At 44.2% G+C, this 22,601-nt stretch overlaps 1 protein-coding gene across 1 annotated transcript in view; it reads left to right on the forward strand.

The window, feature by feature from the left end:
* The window catches only part of SLC9A4 (solute carrier family 9 member A4), a 48,903-nt gene extending 26,609 nt beyond the window's left edge, over positions 1–22,294 (forward strand). The window contains exons 7-12 of the mRNA XM_040223819.1: positions 2,288–2,358; positions 5,160–5,321; positions 12,418–12,514; positions 15,975–16,106; positions 17,330–17,417; positions 21,480–22,294. Coding sequence (XP_040079753.1) covers positions 2,288–2,358; positions 5,160–5,321; positions 12,418–12,514; positions 15,975–16,106; positions 17,330–17,417; positions 21,480–21,835 — 906 coding nt within the window. The 3' untranslated portion in view covers positions 21,836–22,294. The remainder of the gene's footprint in view (positions 1–2,287; positions 2,359–5,159; positions 5,322–12,417; positions 12,515–15,974; positions 16,107–17,329; positions 17,418–21,479) is intronic.
* The last annotated feature ends 307 nt before the right edge of the window (positions 22,295–22,601 follow it).

Raw genomic sequence — 22,601 nt, forward strand, 5'->3', positions numbered from 1 at the left:
ATCTCTTGGTCATGATTAATAAGTCATCTCTTGGTCATGATTAATAAGTCAGTAAGATGTGCCCTCTGGGTCGCCTATGGGACTTGACTTAGGTGTGGATATGTCACTAGACATGGTCTCTTTCCTCTCCAGCTGCACCAGCAGTGTTGCTGTAGGAAATTATCACAAACTCCGTTGCTTGAATCTTACAGTTATTATCTTATGGTTCTGGAGGTCAGAAGTTCACAGTGAGTCTCACTGGGGTGAAATCAAGATTTTGCAGGACTGGCTTTCTTTCTGAAGGTTCTAGGAAAGGGTCTGTTTTTTTCCTAGATTTTTTTTTTCCATATAGGCCATTATGGGCTTTCCTTGTGGCTCAGATGGTAAAGAATCTGCCTGAAATGCAGGACACCCAGGTTTGATCTCTGGGCCAGAAAGATCCCCTGGAGAAGGGCATGGCAACCCACTCCAGTATTCTTGCCTGGAGAATCCCATGGACAGAGGAGCCTGACATGCTGCAGTCCATGGGGTCGCAAAGAGTCGGACACGACTTAGTGACTAAACAACAACAAATGGCTCTGGGGAATAGTACATGGAAGATATACTGTGAGAAGCTTCAGCTCCTAATGAAGAGCATCCAGACAGTGCTTTCTTGTACAGCACAGTCACAGGTGAAGTATAAAGAGTAACTGGGGACACTCGGCATAGGCGCTGTCCAGGAGACTCAGGCTTCCAGCCACAGGCTTCGAGACCATTGACCCACATCATGTGTAGTTTTCTTTCATGTCTGAGAGTCCTTAACTCTGATGCTGAAAAAAACTGATGAAGTCAAAGTCAGTGCAGAATTTCATGGCCAAAGTCACCCATGGAAATAAAATAATTTTAATTCCAGGAAATCCAAATGAAAAAATTTCCAAGCCCATTTGAAAGTATTTAACAGCTGGGGATAGGGAGTGAGCGTTTTAAAAGAAGTGTTCCTCCAAACACAGTGGAATACAGCCCGAGTGCTTTGGGCTTCCCTGGTGGTTCAGCGGTAAAGAATCTGCCTGCCAATGCGGGAGACACAGCTTCTATCCCTGGTCCTGGAAGACCCCACTTGCCTCAGAGCAGCCTGTGCACTGCAAGTACTGAGCCTGGGCTCTAGGGCTGGGTGCCGTAACTACTAGAGCCTGCGTGCCCTAAAGCCCGTGCTCTGCAGCAAGAGAAGCACCACAATGAGAAGAGCACAGACTGCTGCTAGGAAGAGGGGCCCCCAACTGCCCCAGCTGGAGAAAAGACCCAGTAGCAACAAAAACCCAGCACAGCCAGCAATAAATAAGAAACACAGAACTTAAAAAAAATTGTGCTTTAACCTGATTGAAGATTTTTGTCTCCCTTTATCCCTTCTATTCATTACATTAAGAAATTAGGTAGTATACCTAAAATAATAGAACCTAGATATTTCACCCCTTTTGTATTTATCTCTTTTTATCACAAAAGATATAATTATTGGTAGAAAGTGCATAATTGTTTCAGAATTAATTGAGTATTTTCATCTACTTTCTCCCCAGAATTTAGAAGCCATGATAAACTTCACTGATTACAAACTTAGATTATTTGTAAATTAATAAATTATAAAGAGATTGTGTTTTCCCCTAAATTCTTATAAACAATTTGGATAAAGCAAATGGAGTATAACTGGCTTGGATGGTGAAATGTAAATACTGAGACAAAAAGATCAGATAAAAACAGATATAATTCTATTGTTATAATTTTGTTGCTTAGTCATGTCTGGCTCCTTTTGCAAACCCGTGGACTGTAGCCCACCAGGCTCCTCTGCCTATGGGATTTCCCAGGCAAGAATACTGGAGTAGGCTGCCATTTCCTTCTCCAGGAGATATTATAATAGAATATCCATAAAACTATATTTTTAGAAACTATATAAAAAGGGACTGGCATTTTCTTTTCTTTTTGCAATGAAATTAGTGTGATAATTAGTTATTAGGCTTTATATCCATGTCATTTCAGTAATGAGAATCTTCCTTGATCATTCTAGAAAGATAGTATTCATAGCAAAGCAAGTACCTTGTTTTCCTTGGAAGTTATGTGCTTTATTGAAGAACTTATCTACAGAGCCTTTGAATTATGAAACTTGGTGGCATTACTGGGAAAGGCATTGTAAGCTTCAGTTCTATCAACAGAGTGATGGAAAAGAAGATATGAGCTAGGAAACTAAAGCCTCCCTTGTTTTCCCGGTGTGTTAACTTTCCTTGTGTGTCTCGTAGGGTTAATGCTTCACTAGCAATCATTGTTCTGTGTTTGTTGTCAGCTGATGGACCACCTGAAAGCTGGAGTTGAAGATGTGTGTGGGCAGTGGAGCCACTACCAAGTGAGAGACAAGTAAGAGGCCGCTTTCGGCCCCGGGGAAGGGTAGATGTGACGTGGGGACCGCGGACGCTTCCCTTGGGAGCTGAGCGTGAAATTCAAGAGAACCCCGAGGAAGGGGGCCAGGAAGACAACGGGCCCGGGAGTCATGCCACATAAGAAGCAGGAAGAATTCCCGGGAAACGGACTCCCAGGGGGTGGCGGCAGTGAACTTGGAACTGAGTGCTTTAGAGAGAACTAGTACAACCTGCTTCCCAGGTGGCTCAGCGATAAAGAATCCACCTGCCAGTGCAGGACATGCGGGTTCGATCCCTGGCTCAGGAAGATCCCCCTGGAGAAGGAAATGGCAACCCACTCCAGTATTCTTGCCTGGAGAATCCCACGGACAGAGGAGCCTGGCGGGCTACAGTCCATGGTGTACAAAGAGTTGGACACGACTGAGTGACTGAGCACGTGTGGGGCGTGTTATAACAGAGGCAAACGCATAAACTATATGATAATGTGGAAGTGGGTTTGGAAAATAAGTGGGGCAGACTACGCAGAGAAGAATGCAAGCCTGCCAAGCCTCAGCCATAGCAGTGTATTTCTGTATGCAAAGGCAAGGGAGAGCATGTCCTGGTTTGGATATTGTCAGAAAGATGAGACAAGGTGAAAGATTGGAAAGACAAGGACGCACTTTTACAGTGCAGAGTCCAGCGTCTCTGTACAGCCATTGATACTATAAAGTTCAATTTGACCTTTAAGACTCATATCAAAAGGCTATTAAATAGGAGTGTAGCCATACTTGGACTTCGGATAGCAAACTACACAACGATGTGGAAGCTGGATTAGAAAGAGAAAAATTAAATGGGGAGACACATAGCATTTGGCATATATTCACTACCATGTGTAAAACAGATAGCTTAGAACAGAGAGCTTGGCTTGGTGCTCTGTGATGACCTAGAGGGTGGGATGCAGGGGTGGGAGGGAGGCTCAAAAGGGAGGGGATATATTTTACTATATAAATCGTGAGTGTATTAACCCGATATTTTAAAGCAATTATACTCCAATAAAAACAAAGAGAGGAATTATCTCTCACACCAGTTATCTCTCACATGATCTCCTTAACTGTCCTGTGTTCTTATTCTCATTTTAAAGATGAGCAAACCAACTCTGAGAAGTCAATTAACCTGCCATACAGTGGAACCTGGATGTGCGTTTAGGTGTCTTGTTTTCAATGAGCCACAGAGCTTCCAGACTAGTGAAGGTCAAGAATTAGCAGAAGGGATATTGAAATACTTCTAGGGAAGACATGCTGTCTGTGACATCAGAAAAGGAAGATGAAGCAAGGGAAAATGAGAATGACCATCTGATCTTCAGATAGCGAGCAGAGGGAGGTAACAATGCCATGGTTAAGTTTATAGACTGTAGAAGAATGCTTAGAGTTAATAGCAGGTTCTGCTTAAGTGTCTCATACTCAACCCCTTTTGGAACTGAGTTTCAATTTCAGGAGGAAATCGTGACTGGTGACAGAGATTGTGAATTGTCAGTATTTGGTACCCAAATATGTGGATGTGGCTGAGGTGACTGGGATCCTGGGAAGAGGGGAAGCTCCCTGAGGACAGGACTCGGAGAAGCTTTCCGTTTTTTCCTTTTTCCTTTCCTCTTAGGCAGGAAAGGGAGGGGAAGGACAGAGGAGCCTGGGAAGAAGTCATGAGAAAGGCTAGAAGGGAAGCAGACGTGCAGGGTTTATAGGAAGTGGCCACCACGTCATCCACCAGGAGGAGCCAGTGGCCGCTAGCACAAGGGTAACGGCAGCCACTGGTCTTGACCAGTGCAAGGTCAAGGTGAGCCCAGGTTGAGGAGCTCAGACAAGTTCTGATAGTTGAGGGGCCAATGGCAATAGATTGAGGAATAAACAGAAACCATTGCTTCTCATGAAGAAGGCTGAGGGATGACCCTGTTGGAGCCAGAGGGAGCCTGGTATGAACCAAACACAGATCACAGAGCCCTTGAATCAGAGGCTGCTCAACCCGGAGGAGCTTTGGCTGATTAAGAGTCTATTCACCCCACAGACCAGGGGACCAATCACCAGATGACATTCCAGCAACCCAGGAAATAAAGCAGCAGACACATTACTCTTTGAATGGAAGATGGCTGGAGGAATTGAAAATTCCTCCTCCAAACAAATGGCTGACACTGAAGGCACCATGTTCCCTGAGTGGCTCAGTCTAACAGGTCAGCCCGAGCTTTGAGACAATGGTCAGCGGCCATCAGTGTCTGGCTTATTCAGATGCTCCATCATTCAGAGTATATGTGGGCTCTCCCACCAGCCCCCAACTAATTGGCAGGATTCAAAATGATCTGCAGCATAATGAGTGAAACTACTGTAACTACCAGGCTATTTAAACTTATAGGTTCTGGTTGAATAGGCCAGCATCGCTGTAAGTGCAGCTGCCACTGTTACCAGTTACTAGGATGGACCAACAAAAGCCCCGATCAACCCCTCCTTTCTTCTCCCGCAATGGGAACTGAACTGGTCTCTCCTGCTTCCCATTTAATGCCTACTTTTTGCCCTGATTATAGCTTGTCCCTCCTTTTGTTAGGTTGATTTTCAATGTATTCAGGCCATCTGGTCGTTCTTTCTTTATTTAAAAAAAAAACGTATGAATTCTGTGTTTAAAAAAAAAGTGTTCAGAGTCTATGAACTCCAGGCACTGTCCTGGCGTTTTTGAGAATAATACAGTTAAGTGGTCGTTTGTTTCAAGAAAAGTATATATACTTATATAACATGTACAGAGTCCGAAGATTTCTAAAATATTGGTTTTCATTTTTAGGTTTAAGAAGTTTGATCATAAATATTTACGGAAAATCCTCATCCGAAAGAATCTGCCAAAATCGAGCCTTGTTTCTTTGTACAAGAAGCTGGAAATGAAACAAGCGATTGAGATGGTGGAGTCGGGGGTTCTAAGTTCGACAGCCTTTTCCACCCCCCATCAGTAAGTGACATTGCCCTTGATCTGGACTTTCAGTGTCAGAATTACAGAGAGCAGTAGCTCATTGTTCTATTTAAAGGTGATCCTGGGAGTGAAGAGGCAGAGATGTAACAAAGTAAAAATGAGATGAATAACATCTACATCTTGGCACCTTGTAGCTTGGTCCATGCTCCATCGATTTCACCTAATTTCTGAAAAGTATTTTCTAGCAAAAAAGGGGGACTTTTTTGACATCATTCTTTGGGAGGGAGGGGCGAGTGAGTTTATAGAATATTTTTAGCATATTTTAGAAGTCTTTCTCTTCCTGGTTAGACATGCCTACCCTTTAAGCCCTGCTGATGTGCCTCTGCTAGTCTTACATTCTCTTCTCCCATGAGTTGTCCCATCTTGTCTTCTATGAAAGGTCACGTCTGCATCCTAGGATGCTAACTGGGATTGGGCGACGAGGGGGTAGGAGCAGGAGCTGTGGGATTGGTGGGATATTTAAAGAGAAGGCTGTGTTTGTAATTGTGTCTCAGGCAAAGATCTGTGGGAAGTTGGGAGATGGCTTGAGTCTATGTGAGACCAGCTGTGAGCAGGAGCACAGAGGGGCCAGGGAACCTTAGCGAGTTGGTAAAGAGGCAGTGTAGGGAGGGGTAAGTCTGGTACATACTCCATCATTATAAGAGGATCCCTGGTGCTTCAGCCAGAGCACTTGGAAAGCTATAGTCCCAAGAGCTGGTAGACATTTTAGCCCTCTGATGGAGGCTTCCCAGGTGGTGCAGTGGTAAAGAATCTGCCTGCTGATGCAGAAGACGTGGGTTCGATCCCTGGGTCAGGAAGATACCCTGGAGAAGGCAATGGAGACTCACTCTAGTATTCTTGCCTGGGAAATCCCATGGACAGAGGAGCCTGGCAGGCTACAGTCCACGAGGTCAAAAAAAGTGGGGCATGACTGAGCACACTAACATTGGTCTGAATTTAATAAGAACCCCTTTAGTGTCATGAGAATTATTCCACCCCCTATCAAGGATGCTCAGTTTTCCTCCAAGAAACAGTGCACAAATTGGGGAAAGTAGTCATGATGTATATTTAGCAACAGTGACTCCAGCCTCTCCACTCTGGCATCTTGAGAAGATCAGGAGTAGCCACCTTCTCCTAACCTCCTCATGTTTGAAAAGCAAACTGACAAGAAATAAGAATAGACAGCAATCAACTTGTCCTCAATGCCTGAGTGTTATTTCTCACCCTTACTTGCTAATGAATCAGAAAAACCATCACCTTTCTTAAGTGGGAAAAATCCCAGTCTGGGAAAAAGATCCAAAGGAGCATCCCTGAGGACGTCTCGGTATAAACAGAAAGCTTTCTGCCTTATTTCTTGGTGAGACTGTTTTTGTGGTTGGTTGGTTGGTTGGTTTTACATAGCTTTAAGGAAACTTCTGATCCTAAAATGAGAAGATGTTGACATATATTAATTGGCAGTGATGTGATGAGCCATATGAGAGCCTGAGACAGGAAGAAAAGTAGGGGGTATTGATCTTGTCTTTGTTTAAAATGTTGCTATTAATATTTCATTCATCATTGATAATTTTGCATTTACTTTTATTTTCTACAGCATTGCACTCAAATCCTACTTCACTTAATTCCTGAACTTTTGGGCATCCCCTTACCCAAGGTTTCCCTCGTGGCTCAGACAGTAAAGAATCTGCCTGCAATGCAGGAGACCTGAGTTTGATCCCTGGATTGGGAGGATCCCTTGGAGAAGGGAATGGCTGGCTACCCACTCCAGTATTCTTGCCTGGAGAATCCCCATGGACAGAGGAGTCTGGTGGGCTATAGTCCAAAGGGTCGCAAACAGTTGGACACAGCTGAGCAACTAACACTTTCACTTTTTCACTTTTAATGCTCAATAGGAGAGGTGCAGGCAGTTTAGACCACGAACAAACATCTACTCACTAGTGATGTGAGGACTTGTCTGGGTTAGGGGTGCTTATCTCAAATGAGACCAATCTCTTGTGTGCTAAAACATATTTTGGATCTCTGTATTATTTTGTATTGGTCATAAGCAGGTAACCTCAAGGCAAATTTTAATCCAGTTTCATTTGGAGGCTGTGTTTGGATTGAGTCAGTCATTTTTCCGACATTCAAGATTAGTAAGAGAGCCTTATAGCTTAGAGATACCCCCTTCTGTAGCCCAAACTAGTTAGTTGACCGAGGTGGGAGAGGTTTTTTAAAATCGATATTTACTACAAGTCTAGTATTTAAATTGCCTTCATTTGATCTCATCAGAAATCTGTAGGACATCAAGCAAAGAGGAATTCCTCTCCTAAGATCAAAGCAGCTAATTTCTTAAAAAACAAACCTTCATACAATAATAGGAAAAAGAAGTGTGTACTCAGGTCGCTTTTTGTGATTCTCTATGAGAGCATAACAACAAGACGCACACATATTTGTTTTTTTTAGAAGTTGAAGCAATTGTTCTCCAAGAGGTTAAGATTTCTAAACTCAGTGACCTTCAGGAGAACACTACCCCAGAAGTTGTCTATGACACACTGTAGACGGTGCTGCTGCTGCTGCTGCTGCTGCTAAGTTGCTTCAGTCGTGTCCGACTGTGCGACCCCATAGACGGCAGCCCACCAGGCTCCCCCGTTCCTGGGATTCTCCAGGCAAGAACGCTGGAGTGGGTTGCCATTTCCTTCTCCAATGCATGAGAGTGAAAAGTGAAAGTGAAGTCGCTCAGTCATGTCCAACTCTTAGTGACCCCATAGACGGCAGCCCACCAGGCTCCCCCGTCCCTGGGACTCTCCAGGCAAGAACACTGGAGTGGGTTGCCATTTCCTTCTCCAATGCAGGAAAGTGAAAAGTGAAAGGGAAGTCGCTCAGTCAAGTCCGTGTCCGACTCTTAACGAGTCCATGGGATTTTCCAGGCAAGAGTGCTGGAGTGGGGTGCCATTGCCTTGCTGATTCTAGAGAATTCCATTACTTTTACATGCATTATTTTATTTGACTCTCAAAACAACTCTATGGCGTAGGTAAGTATGTATTTGGATTATTATTCTAAATATGAGGCACCTTGCTTTACCCATGAGCAGTAAGCTCTTCAGAGACATCAGTGGGTGGAGGCTCAAGGTGATTAAAAAATATTTGGTTGCTATTAAAGCACTTGTGGTAAAGAATCTGCTTGCCAGTGCAGGAGACATAAGAGATTCCAGTTCGATCCCTGGGTCAGGAAGATCCCCTGGAGGAGGGCATGGGAACCCACTATAGTATTCTTGCCTGGAGAATCCCATGGACAGAGGAGCCTGGAGGGCTCAGATACTACTGAAACAACTCAGCACACAAAGAGATATTAAAATATTTATAATAAACACATAGGCATAACACACTGCAGCTATATGACTTCCGAATATTGTCTTTAAAAACTCCCCAATACTTATAAGGTCATTTATATATATATATAAAGCACATATTGGTTGATTATAATTTAAGAATTTTTCAGTTGATCACATATTGCCAGGTGTGGGTTTACAGTCATGCATGCTGACACCAAAGACATTCTAGAGTCATTCTAGAGTCTAGAATGAAGATTCTAGAATCTTCATTGGAGTCTAGAATGAAGATTCTCACGCTGTGCTCACTTCTGTGATGGAGTATTGTCTTGTGGGGAGCCGGGGCCACGATTCTGCAGTCCTCACTCACCCTCAGTGATGGTCCCTTTGGTGACCTTTCTAAGAAGACATAAGAAAGCCACACACAGAGAAGAGCTGTTGGTACCATTGTTTACTCAGTGGGCACGTCCTTTGGTCAACATACATTTTCCTGGATTTCACGTATAAAGCTACTAAAGGAGCATGGATTCTTCCAGATAAATCCAGATATATTTGATCTTTTGGGACTTCAGATTATGGCATGAATATAACATCTACTAGATTTCATACCTACATTGCTGTGTTTAGAATTGAGACCTCTTTTTAAAAATAAATTTATGTATTTATTGTTATTTTTGACCACTCTGGGTCTTCCTTGCTGTGTGTGGGCTTTTTTCTAGCTGTGGCAATCAGGGGCTACTCTCCAAGGGTGAGGCTTCTCATTGCACTGGCTTCCCTTGTGGAGCACTGGCTCGAGTGCATGCAGGCTTCAGTACTTGTGGTGCCTGGACTTAGTTGCTCCATGGCATGTGAGATCTTCCAGGACTAGAGATCAAACCCATGTACCCTGCATTAGCAGGCAGGTTCTTAACCACTGAACCACCAGGGAAGTCCTGAAAATTCTTTTTACATTATTAGAGCCTCTGGGCTTTTTTTTTTTTTTTTCAAAAGATTAAGAGAAATCTGAACCTTTTATTCAAATACATGTACATCCCTGTTTTCGCAGTTTGATCTTAATGGCCATGAAATTACCAGTGACCTTTTCTTTAAGGTGATCAAGACTTCTTTTATGTCTTCTTCCAGTGCCAAGAGTCTTTTAGTTTATAATTTTACTTTTTTGACTTAGAGATTACTAACATTCAGTTTTTCTATGGTTTTTTATCTTTTCTGTGCTCATGATATGATCATTTCAGGGGTGATTTTGCTAATGAAGTAGCAGGTAGGAAAATGTATGCATCATCTTGCTTGGGTCACTAATTCTTCCTTATAATTTTATAGCTACAGCTTCTCAGTGCCTCTGGGACCCCTGCATTATGTATCCAACCAGCAACCTAAATGGGCTTTAACTCAGTCTGATCCTTCCCAAAATGGTTAATTATAAACTGGGGAGAATGCCAAATTAGATCTCCTATCTCAGGTTTAACTTTATCATTTCCTTTACCCATGGTTTTTCCCTCTTTGGTCAGTTTATTATGAACACAGGAAGTGGAACTGTTTGATTAGCTGTAGTTTCTGTTTAGCAATAGATTTCTTCCACCATAATAAAGGAATGTGTGCAGATGCAGATTGTGGGAACACGTGGGTGTATCTCATCAGAATGAATTTTGTTTGAAGGACATTTAAATAGTTAGGTTGAAATAGCTAGATAATATTGTTCAAATCACTGAGGGTGGTAACTGAATATCAATACTGTTGATATTTTCAGCTCTGAGATATAGAAACTGATTTCACTGATTTAGTAGAAAGGGTATTAGTCCGTTGGCAGATCGCATTGCTAAGTAAATGCTGGTGTCCTGTGATTTTTCAGGATTCAAACGGTTGAAATCCTTTTACCGGTTGTACATTACTTACAAAATGTCTTTGCTGTTTATTGGCAGTGACGCTACTGTTTGAGGGGGGGAAAGAACTTAAAAAGTGTCCTGTATTGAAAGCAGTAACTACTCATCTTTATGATCAATTGTCCTAAGACCTTTAGAAGCATGTAATAAAGAATCCACCTGCCCATGCAAGGGGTGCAGGTTTGATCCCTGAGTTGGGAAGATCCCCTGGAGAAGGAAATGATAACCCACTCCAATATTCTTGCCTGGGAAATCCCATGGACAGAGGAGCCTGGCGGGCTGCAGTCCTTGACGCCTCAGAGAGTTGGACACAACTGAGCATGCACGCACACGTGGAAAATAGTAAATTAGCACACGTGTGCATTTCAAAAAACTGCACCTAGAAAAGAAAAAAAAAATCACAACTCCTCAAGGGTTTATACCAAGATGTCAAGGGAGGTGACAGTATTAAAAGATAGGATTAATTTTCCTTAGTTTTCTCTTTTTTTGTTCATATGTTCTACAATGAGCATATATTATTCATACAGTAAGTTTTTAGGAATTACAACCACTAGACCCAAGTGACTGAAACTGAATATGTATGTCACATGAGAATTCTGCACATAGCGATGTCATGACTGAGAACCTCTGAGGACAATTGTGCATTGTTGGCTAACCTGGCCCTGACTTGGCTTTTGAGCCCTTTTAGGAGGGGTTGTGGGGTGGAGGTGCTCATGGTCAAGGAGGCCAGAAGCCAACTGCTTCTAGAATCTCAGAGGGTCCAGTGTCTCCAAGCTGGGCTGGTTTTCCTGGTGGAGGTGGAGACAGTTTAACTCTCTTTGTAAAATATGATTTTAGTTTCTTCCTATTATTCTTTAACCTGAGATAAAATCCCTAAAGAGAGAATTCCAAGATAAATGTACTCAAAGTTTTAATACTGGATAGGTTGTTGTTGTTTAGTTGCTAAGTCATGTCCAACTCTTTGCAACCTGGGGCCTGTCAGGCTTCTTTGTTCACAGAATTACCCAGGCAAGAATACTGGAGTGGGTTGCCATTCCCTTCTCTAAAGGATCTTCCCAACCCAGGGTTTGAACCTGTGTCTTCTTCATTGGCAGGCAGAGTCTTTACCACTGAGCTACCTGGAAAGCATAAATTAGTGCTATTCCAAATGTGACTACATGGTGTTATCTGTGAGCCTTCAAGGAATAAGCTTATTTGTGCTGACTCTAACAGTGAATGATTTGATTTACATTTTGTGGTATCCTTTCTAAGAATGTATTTTCTAATCATTGTTTTTTTTTATAAACATATCTGTTCATAATAGATAAGGAGGAAAAAATAACTGGTTTGTCACAACTTTTTAAAAATACATTAGACAATGGAGGGACAACTACAAAATTCTCAGACTTGTTTAAACTTCTGAAATGTTCAGGGAGAGACAAAGAGGAGGAAAAACTAATTACTCATAATGTTCTGTTTCTATGCTGTATGGTAGATGTGTGCCTGCTTTACTATTGTATTATTTTTTACACCTTACATATAGTAGAAATATTTTATGGGCAAAAATATTTTGTAAGATTTTAAAATAGGAAATTTATATTGTTAATGTAAATAAGTGGTTTGATATTCTGGTAGTAATTTTTCCTAATGTACATTGAAATAAAAACAAACCTATTAAAATTTAAAAAATTATATATATATATATGAGTTAGAATAATTCTCACATAAAAGTTATAGACAAAGAAACCATATGTTCAAAATGCAAGTCAAGACACATGTGCCAATATTTTCTACGAATTTCCTAAAACAATAGGAAAGCTTATGGAAAAACAGAGGTTCTGGGTATTGGAACTCCTAAAAGTAAATTGATGGTTTTGTGATTGTCTTGCCAAAATGAAAGAATAAAGCTTAGCTTCCCTCCAATGATGTTTCCAGGGCCCAGAGGACAAAAGAAACCAAAAGACTTTCCCCTGAAGATGTGGAGTCCATGAGGGACATTCTGACACGCAACATGTACCAAGTTCGACAAAGGGTGTGTATATAAGACTTGTCCCTACTGCTGTTCTTGGAACCGGTGCTCCAGATATCAGTTCTTGTTCAGGTAACCCTCTCCCAAGCAGCCTTCCTGCTGAGCAATTTCTCTCTGCTTAGTTCAGAAAACAGAAAGTTAATCGTTATGTTTCTGCAGCAAAATTGGCCCCCATGGTGGAAAGAGAAATGCAGACCCAGTTGCTGGCCGTAGGGGTCAGGCTGCCCCAACCCTGCAGACCTGACTTTCCAGGATCAGCAGGGCTCCCTCCCGGTTCAGAGACAGACTGATGATGAAGCTTGTCCACCAGGGAAGAATATGGCCCCTGGATGCCAGTGGTGATGGAGCTGTCTCAGCATGATTGGTTGTAATAGAGCTTAGAAAACTGGGATGGTTTAGATTAGAATTTCAAAACCACAGTGCTGAAAGCCTGAGGGAAAAAACGGGAGACATATCAGGGACTTCCCTTGCAGTGGTTAAGACACCAAGTTTCTAAGGCATGGGTTCAATATCTGGTCTGGGAACTAAGATCCACATGCCACTTGGCCAATATATATATATATGTATTTCCCCCCACAATAAAGAGACCTATCAAGCATACTATTTATCAGTTTTAGAAAAGGTATAGAGGCTATTCAGGTGAGTTCTTTTGAAATTTTGATTTAATCAAATGACGTTTATACTAATGTCTTCTAATCAGGAGCTACTTAAGGCTGAGGATTCAGTGGGACACCCCAATTGTTGAGTAGGGTTATAAGTGAGTTTACTGCTAAGGCCTTGGTTTTGTGACTATGTCATGGGATTCCCCCAAAATCATTTAGTCACAGTTCCTCATTTTCAAATAGAAGATGCTGAGGTTAGAAGAGTTTTGTTTTTTTTTTTTTCTGTTATCATCATGTCTGACTCTTTGTGACCCCATGGACTCTAGCCTACCAGGCTCCTCTGTCCACGGGATTTTCCAGACAAGAATACTGGAGTGGGTTGCCAATTTTCTCTCCAGGGGGTCTTCCCAACCCAGGGCTCAAACCCTGGTCTTCTGCTTTGGCTGGTGGGTTCTTTACCACTGAGCCACGTGGGAAGCCCTAGAAGAGTTCTCTCACTTGTTTAAGGTCACAAAGAAAATTTGAGTTAAGAACCCAGGTCTTCCAACTGCCTAGCCACAGCTCTTTCCATGACTTCAGAATTACATGATCTGCGGTAGGTGAATGTTTTCTGGCTGCTGTTTTGAGAAGGTCAGTGATCAAGCGGAATGTGTCAGCAAAAGGCCCTGCACTGGCTGGAGGAACACGGGTCAGCAGCAAATAGCACGCGTCAAGTAAACCCAGCAGCTTTCAAATCTTTCCAAGTGAAACCATTTCAGCAAGACTATCGCTTTCTGCCTTAGATAAGTAGGTAAGAACTTCCTGGTTGAAAGAACACCAGCCTACATAGGAGTCACAGCCCCAAGCGTGCCTGGTACTGAGACTTTCCCCATGGAGGTGGAGAGTGAGGTTAAGGAAAGTCCTCAGTTGCTAAAGAATCCACCTGCAATGCAAGAGACCCTGGTTTGATTCCCAGGTCAGGAAGATCTGCTGGAGAAGGGAAAGGCTCCCCACTCCAGTATTCTTGGGCTTCTCTTGTGGCTCAGCTGGTAAAGAATCTGCCTGCAATGCAGGAGACCTGGGCTTGATCCCTGGGTTGGGAAGATCCACTGGAGAAGGGAAAGGCTACACATTCCAGTATTCTAGCCTGGAGAATTCCATGGACTGTATAGTCCATGGGGTCACAAAGAGTTGGGTACAACTGAGCGACTTTCACTCACTCACGGGGAAATAAGAGAGATACTGAACTCCAGCCCACCGTAAACGAGGCTGCCTGTCCATCATCTCTCCTCTTATCATGTTCCTAGATGGTCTTCTCTCTTCTATCAGCGCCTGTTCAGTCTGCCCCCAGGCTTCTCCCTTCTAAGCTTTGCAGGATCGCCCTTCCTTGGTGCCCGAGATGAGCGGATACGTGATAGCGAGTCCTGTGGGGAGAACATACGTAGTAAACCACGGAGCTCTACCGGAGACGATGTTTGCTTCCACTTTTGTTCCATGAGAGAATGAGACTCATCTGACCTGCCCTTTCTGTCTTTCCTGTTTCATCCCATCTTTTGTTTTTTGATTTCATAATACATTTTATTTAACCCATTTTATGAGCTAATGGTAAAAGAACCTGCCTGCCAGTGCAGGAGACATAAGAGACACAGGTTCTATCCCTGAGTTGGAAAGACGCCCTGGAGGAGGGCATGGCAACCCACTCTTAGTATTTTTGCCTGGAGAATCACATGAACAGAGGAACCTGAAAAGCTACAGTCCATGGGGTCACAAAGGGTCAGACATGACTAAAATGACTTAGCACGCATGCATGGGCACACATCAAAAATATTTCAGTGTGTCATAAATATAAAAATTACCAATAAGATATTTTATACTCTTTTTAAAAAACTAACGTCTTCAAAATCAGTATGTAGCTAATATGGTACATTGCAGTTGGAATTAGCCACACTTTTTTCCTTAAAGTCTCCTTTATTTTTTTTCCTATTTTAAAAAAAATTTGTTTTTTATTTGTGTCATTGATTAATGATGTGTTCGTTTTAGATGTATAGCACGGTAATTCAGTTACACATCTATATGTGTCCATTCTTTTTCAGATTCTTTTCCCACTTAGCTTTTTACAGAACACTGAACAGAGTTCCAGGAGCTATACAGGAGGTCCTGGTTGGCTATCATCCTGTGTTGACATAGGTCATGTCACTCCTCCCTCCACCACGGTTCTCTTGTTCTCATGAAGGAAAATTCCAGGATGCAGTTCAGGACAACTGTCTGTCTGCTTCGTTGCTAGTGGAAGACCACTAGCAACACTGAGCATCCTACAGTGCTGAGGATGGTCACAAAGGTGGCATCCACAGTTGGGCATCTGTACCTCCGGGAGGACTGCTCTGAGGGTCACAGGATGGCAGCACAGTGGGGGCCACTGCCCCTGTGAGCCAGAGGCACGGGCTTCAACTGCAGCTCCATCCTAGTGGGCTGGCCCAGATCTCAGATCTTTCCTCCAGAGCCGCAGATGGCATCTCTGTAATTGAGAAAAGGCTCAGAGGGTGTGGGTGTCACCTTCTCCTTCCACTAATCATTTTTTAAAATATTTATTTATTTGGGTGCACCAGACCTTAGTTGTGGCGCACAAGATCTTCCGTTTTCATCACTTCCATCTTCCAGGATATTTAGTTGCAGCAAGTGGACTCTTAGTTGCTTCATGTGATATCTGGTTGCCTGACCGGGGATCGAACCCGGGTCCCCTGCATTGGCAGCCTGGAGTCTTAGCTTCTGCACCACCAGGGAGTCCCTCTACTAGTTTTTGTGCGTGACTTTCCCGTGGTCTCCAGAGGCTGGAAGCCGTGCAGAGATGTCAGTACATGTTTGATGCCCCCTTCTTTCTGCAGACCTTGTCCTACAACAAATACAACCTCCAACCCCAGACGAGCGAGAAGCAGGCGAAGGAGATTCTGATCCGCCGTCGGAACACCTTCAGGGAGAGCATGAAGAAAGGGCACAGCCTGCCCTGGGGGAAGCCGGTAAGGGGCGGACGCCAACTCACCCCGAGCTGGGCCAGTCCCCGACCAGGGCCTCCTCGGGTGACTCCTATCACTGTTTAAACAAACAACCACTCCCTTGGTGCCAGAGTAACACAAAGCGAAGGGGGTACAGGACAGCAGACACCCCCTTTTCTGAGCCCAGGGCTTTTGGGGCCCAAGCTCCAACCCACACTAACGTGAGGCTAACTGTCCATTGTCTTTTTAATCAGGTTCCTAGGCCGGGGTTGTTTTTGTTCAGTCAGTCAGTTGTGTCCAACTTTTTGCGACCCTATGAACTGTAGCCCACCAGGCTCCTCTGTCCATGGATTTCCCAGGGAAAAATACTGGAGTGGGTTGCCATTTCCTTCTCCAGGAGATACTCCTGACTTAGAGATCAAACCCAAGCCTCCTGCATTGACAGGTGGATTCTCTACCACTGAGCCACCTGGAAGTCCTTGGGGTACGTGGCAGCAAACTGCGCCTGCTCAGGCTGGGCCAGTGACTGGAACATACTCCCTGCACTGTGAGGCTAGACGAGCGGCCAGAGACGGGACTCCAGGGGCCCCTCCATGGACGGGGGGCCCAAGGATCAAGGAAGCCTGCTTCTCTACCAGGAAGGTTCAGAGAGGAATCTGTTCTTGCCAAGATTTTTGGACCTTATCTTCATGGCATCAGCTGTGCGTCTCAACTGCTCCTTTTGAGGCCATATCTTGGGCTTCCTAGGTGGTTCATCGGTAAAGAATTTGCCTGCAATGCAAGAGACACAGGAGATGCGGGTTCGACCCCTGGATCAAGAAGACCCCCTGGAGGAGGGCATGGCAACCCACTCCAGTATTCTTGCTTGAGAAATCCCACAGACAGAGGAGCCTGGCGGGCTATAGTCCATGGAGTCGCAAAGAGTTGGACACAACTGAGCACACACCAGGCAATCTTATAAGGAGACGCTGGATGGACGTTGAGTCTGGAGTAGCTCCTAATCTCTACCCTGATCCCCGTGGGCCACGGGAGGAACTTGGACAGGTTTATCATGGTCTGTTTCATCAGGAGAGGAAAGGGGAAACTATTGAAGGTGGAAGCATTGTTTTCCTTAAGCTAAAGTAACTGAAAGACAGTGGTGCACACAGGATGCGCCATTGTGACTCTGCATCCTTCTCCTTGTTTGCCGTGTGATGCCCTCAGTTACAGGCGCTAACTCGTCTTTTTATTTCTCCTGTTGCCTGCAGGCTGGTACCAAGAACATCCGCTACCTCTCCTTCCCCTATAGCAGCCCTCTGCCAGCAGGCATAGACATGAAGGTGGCTGAATTCGCAGGTAACTTGCTTCCATGGCTGCTTCTCTTTATTATCAGGCTTGTAGGTCAAAAGGCAAAATCAAGAATATTATATAAGTACACACATGACAAGCAAAAGAGAAAACACAATTGTTGTTACTGTCCAGTTGCTAAGTCATGACTCTTTGCAACCCCATGGACTGCAGCACTCCAGGCTTCCCTGTCTTCACTATCTCAAGGTTGCTCGAACTCATGTCCATTGAATCAGTGCTGCTATCTAACCATCTCACCCTCTGTCTTCCCCTTCTCCTCTTGTCCTCCATCTTTCCCAGCATCAGGGTCTTTTCCAATGAGTTGGCTGTTCTCATCAGGTGGCCAAAGTATCGAAGCTTCAGCTTCAGCATTAGTCTTTCCAATGAATATTCAGAGTTGATTTCCTTTAGGTTTGACTGGCTTATCTCCTTTCAGTCTAAGGGACTGTCAAGAGTTTTCTCCAGTACCACAGTTCAAAAGCATCAATTCTCCAGCACTCAGCCTTCTTTATGGTCCAACTCTCATATCCATACATGACTACTGGAAAACCATAGCTTTATTAATTGAATTAATAACTTTATTGATAAACAGTGAAATTTATGTAATTTTCATTTATTGAGAAACATTATTAAAAATTTTTTTCAGCCATTTAGAAATGTAACAATCAATCTTAGCTCAGGAGCCGTACCAAAAGATACAGCAGGGTGATATACCTGGGGGTCATCAATTGCCGACCCCTGACTTAGAGAAACATAAAATGGGTAGTTTTTTGAAGTTATAGGATTCACCTATGGTTTATAAATTAGAAGAATTCTCCAAAGTTGGCTTTCACCAAGTTTACTGATTGGATGTTTCCCATTTAATATCTCATGCATCCTCAGTCGTGTCCGACTCTTTGTGACCCTATGGGCCACCAGGCTCCTCTGTCCATGGGATTCTCCAGGGAAGGGTACTGGAGCGGGTTGCCAGGACCTCCTCCAGGGGATCTTCCCGACCCAGGGATCGAACCAGCGTCTCATGCACCTCTTGCCTTGCGGGTGGATTTTTTACCACTGAGCCACAGAGGACGCCCTTGATATCTAATACTTAAACAGAATTTTAGGATTATTGAAACTGCCTATTGTGCTCATAAAAGCTGTTATTTTTAAATGTGTATAAATTGATTTCTATTAGCATAAAGTGACATATGATATGCCATGTTCTCTGTTTCAATATTACAAAATTTTTAAGACTAAAAATCACATTGGAAATTTAAATAAACTAAACACATAGGATTTGAGAATTAAACAGTTGAAGAATGAATATAATTATTCCTTACAATGAAACTTTTTCTAATATAAAAGCATGTTTGATATAAAATCAAAATCAACCAATAGAGAAAAGCATAAAAAAAGAAGGTTGAAAGCACTTGAAACCCCAACACCCAGAGATATTCACTGTAGAGTATCTTGGTTCAATTCAGTTCAGTCGCTCAGTCCTGTCCGACTCTTTGTGACCCCATGAATCGCAGCACGCCAGGCCTCCCTGTCCATCACCATCTCCCGGAGTTCACTCAGACTCACGTCCATCGAGTCAGTGATGCTATCCAGCCATCCCATCCTCGGTTGTCCCCTTCTCCTCCTGCCCCCAATCCCTCCCAGCATCAGAGTCTTTTCCAATGAGTCAGGTCTTTGCATGAGGTGGCCAAAGTACTGGAGTTTCAGCTTCAGCATCATTCCTTCCAAAGCAATCCCAGGGCTGATCTCCTTCAGAATGGACTGGTGGGATCTCCTTGCAGCCCAAGGGGCTCTCACGAGTCTTCTCCAACTGACAGTCACTTATATGAGAGCCCCATGGGCTTCCCAGATGGCACTGTGCTAAGGAATCTACCTGCCAGTGCAAGAGATGCAAGTTGGATCCCTGGCTTGGGAAGATCCCCTGGAGGAGGAAGTGGAGACCCACTCCAGTATTCTTGCCTGGGAAATCCCATGGACAGAGGAGCCTGGGGGGCTATTATCGTAGGGTCACAAATACTCAGATAGGACTAAGCAACTGAGCATGCCCAAAGAGAGTTTTGGACTCTTAATTCTGTTTCATTGGTCTAGTCATCTATTCCCAGGTCACACTCTTATAAGTAGTTTTATTTTATGATAAAAAGAGCTATCACACAAAAGCAAACAAACAAAACAAAATAACACCAGCTATCGGGTATGTAGGAGTTTAATTTTTAAAACTCTTCCAGGTATAAACAGCTGGTGCTGTTAGGTTGCTTGAGTGATAGACAGCCTGACAGTCTCGTCATTTCTTGAGATGAATGTCAATATCACAAGCTATGGTAGCAGCTTCAACTACTAATGTGCAAATCTTAAATAGTGTTATAAATAAAATAACAGCAGAAGATTAAAGGCTTACTATACCTTACAAAAAAGGCTATATCCCAGAGGTGGGGTTTGTTTAACATTTGGAAATGCATGTGTATTATTCACCAGGTATATCGGTCTAACGGCCCTTTCAACAGATGTCGTAAAAGACATTTCATATATGCTCTCAGTATAAATGGCAAAGTCATAGGAAAATATATATATAGGACTTACATGAAGAAAGCATAAAGCTCTACTTTTCCATGCTTCATTACCTCTTTGTAAAGAGGAGAATGTTGGTACCCCTCACAGAGAAAAGTGTTGCCCTGAGTGAAGCCATTTAGCACAGATAAAACCCTTAGACCAATGCCTGCAACCAAGTAAGTGTGCAAGAAATTCCATGCGTGTGCTCAGTCGTGTCCGACTCTTTGTGACCCAATGAACTGTAACCTGCCAGGCCTCTCTGTCTGTGGGATTCTCCAGGCAAGAATACTGGAGTGGGTTGCTATTTCCTACTCCAGGGGATCTTCCTGATCCAGGGACTGAGCCTGAGTCCCCTGCATCTCCTGTATTAGCAGTTAGATTCTTCACAACTGAGCCACCTGGAAGCAAGAAATATTAGCCATTATGACTGTTACTACTGAGGAACCTCAAAGAAGTCTTGACTTGGGTAGATAGGGGTGTTCTTCAAAGGAAGATGATGCTTTAAAATGTCAGTTCGATGTGAATTAATCTAGATATTAAATGAAATCTTAGTCCCAGTGAATTTGTTTTCCTTCAAATGTGCTCAATTGGCTCTAAATTTCATGGGTTCTTTCTTGCTGCTGTTGTTAGTTGCTCAGTTGTGTCCAACTCTTTGTGACCCTATGAACAGTAGCTCACTGAGCTCCTCTGTCCATGGAGTTTCCCAGGCAAGAATCCTGGAGTGGGTTGCCATGCCCTCCTTCAGGGGATCTTTCTAACCCAGGGATTGAACCAGGTCTCCTGCATTGACAGACAGATTCTTCACTGTCTGAGCCACCAGGGAAGCGCCTCTAAATTTTGTTAGGTGAGCAAAAAGAGTGGGTAACCCAGAAATCTGAGAAGGAAAAGTAGTGAAGTGGGACTTAATTTTATCAGAGAATTGTAATCAAATGTCAGATAATTGATATTTGAGATACTGCTCCATCTGTATCTGGGCACAATTGTTTGCACTCACTTTCTTCCCGAATCTGAAGTCTTTATCCTGCAGGACAGGGTCAGCAAATGCCCACCAGGGCTCTAGGGGAGGGCGTGGAGGGAGGTGGGGCATTCAGCAGATGGTGCCCTGATGTCCCCACAGCTCAGCGGGCTGTGACGTGGGGATCACTGTCCCTCCCTACTCAGCCCTTGTCCTCCTGGGTTAGGACACCACTTCCCTAGATGTGTGGGAACTTCTTGCTGGATTGAGGCCTACATACACTCTTCCAAGGCTCTTTTGCCTTTGGGGCCCAGTTGGTTGTATAAATAGAGAGGTCCTGCCTGGACACCCCTCCTAAAGCCCAGGAAGAGTGGGACAGGAGGAGCAAGCTCTATGGATGGACCGTGGCGATGGGTGCCCAGCCATGTGACTTTACCTGATGCCACAGGTGAGCATAGGAGCTGAAACGCCAGGAGGACTACGCCACCCTCTTAGTTCCTGCATCTGGATGTGAAGTCCCCACTCTCGGATCTTAAGTCCTGTCCTTTCTTCCTTCCATCATACTGTTCCAGATCACGACGGCAGTGACTCAGACCTCCCTCCCATCATGTTCTACACACACTCTCCAACGGAGTCGATTCGGGAAAGACGATGGGCCTCTGAAGTCATGCCGACTAGGAGCTTACACAGAGCAGGGACGCCCCCGCACTTTGGTTACCGAAGAAATGCAAGCCGAGAAGAGCACCTGGGCAGGGGCGGAAGGGCGATTTTGAGGCCCAAACCGCTCTTTCACGCAGTCGATGAGGAGTTCGAATCCGAGGAGGAGAGTGAGGAGGAGGCCCCAGCATTTGGGTCCCTACTGTCATCGGAGCTCAGACCTGGCGGGGACTGCAATTTGTCCCATAGCCCTTTGCTCCAAAGAAAGTAGTATCGTGGTGTCACATCCACGGGATTGTTTCTGGGTTTTTCTGGAGTCCACTGTCTTCTGATTATGTTGAAAGTAGGATGTTCAGAGGTCTGGAGAGAGTTATTGAGTTTGGGTTTTTGGAAGCTATTAGACAGCAAGACTCTGTATTCTATAAGACATGATTCTGTAAGACTCTATTAGACATGATTCTGTAAGACTCTATAAGGGAGAGTTTTCACAGGACCAGGAACACACTTGCTGGTTCTGCCATATTCTCAGCTGTGCTTCATAGCTGAATTCTCTGCAGGGGACAGACATCCATCCCCGCAAGAATTATGCACTAAGTGTTCCCTTAGTGTAATTACTGAGATACAAGCAGGACTGGGCAGCAACTCCCCTTGGCTCTATTCACGTCTGGGTGTGCTGTTTCTCAGTCGGGTCTGACTCTTTGTGACCCTTTGGGCTGTAGCCCGCCAGGCTCTTCTGTCCATGGGATTCTCCAGGCAAGAAGACTGGAGTGGGTTGTCATTTCCTTCCCCAAGGGATCTTCCTGACCCAGGGATTGAACTCACAACTCCTGCACTGGCAGATGGATCCTCAACCACGGAGCTGCCAGGAAAGCCCCTTGTACAGCATCAGTGGTCCATAAGACATCTCAGAGCCGGAGGGACGGTAGAGAAGGTGGAATCAGACATTCTTATTTTCCAGGGGACAAAAGTGAGGCCTTGAGAAGCTGGCTGGTGCCTCTTCAGGGTCTGCTTCCCTCGGAGGCCATGAGCTTCTCTCT

Source organism: Oryx dammah, unplaced genomic scaffold, assembly GCF_014754425.2.
Source record: "Oryx dammah isolate SB20612 unplaced genomic scaffold, SCBI_Odam_1.1 HiC_scaffold_25, whole genome shotgun sequence".
Classification (NCBI taxonomy): Eukaryota; Metazoa; Chordata; class Mammalia; order Artiodactyla; family Bovidae; genus Oryx; species Oryx dammah.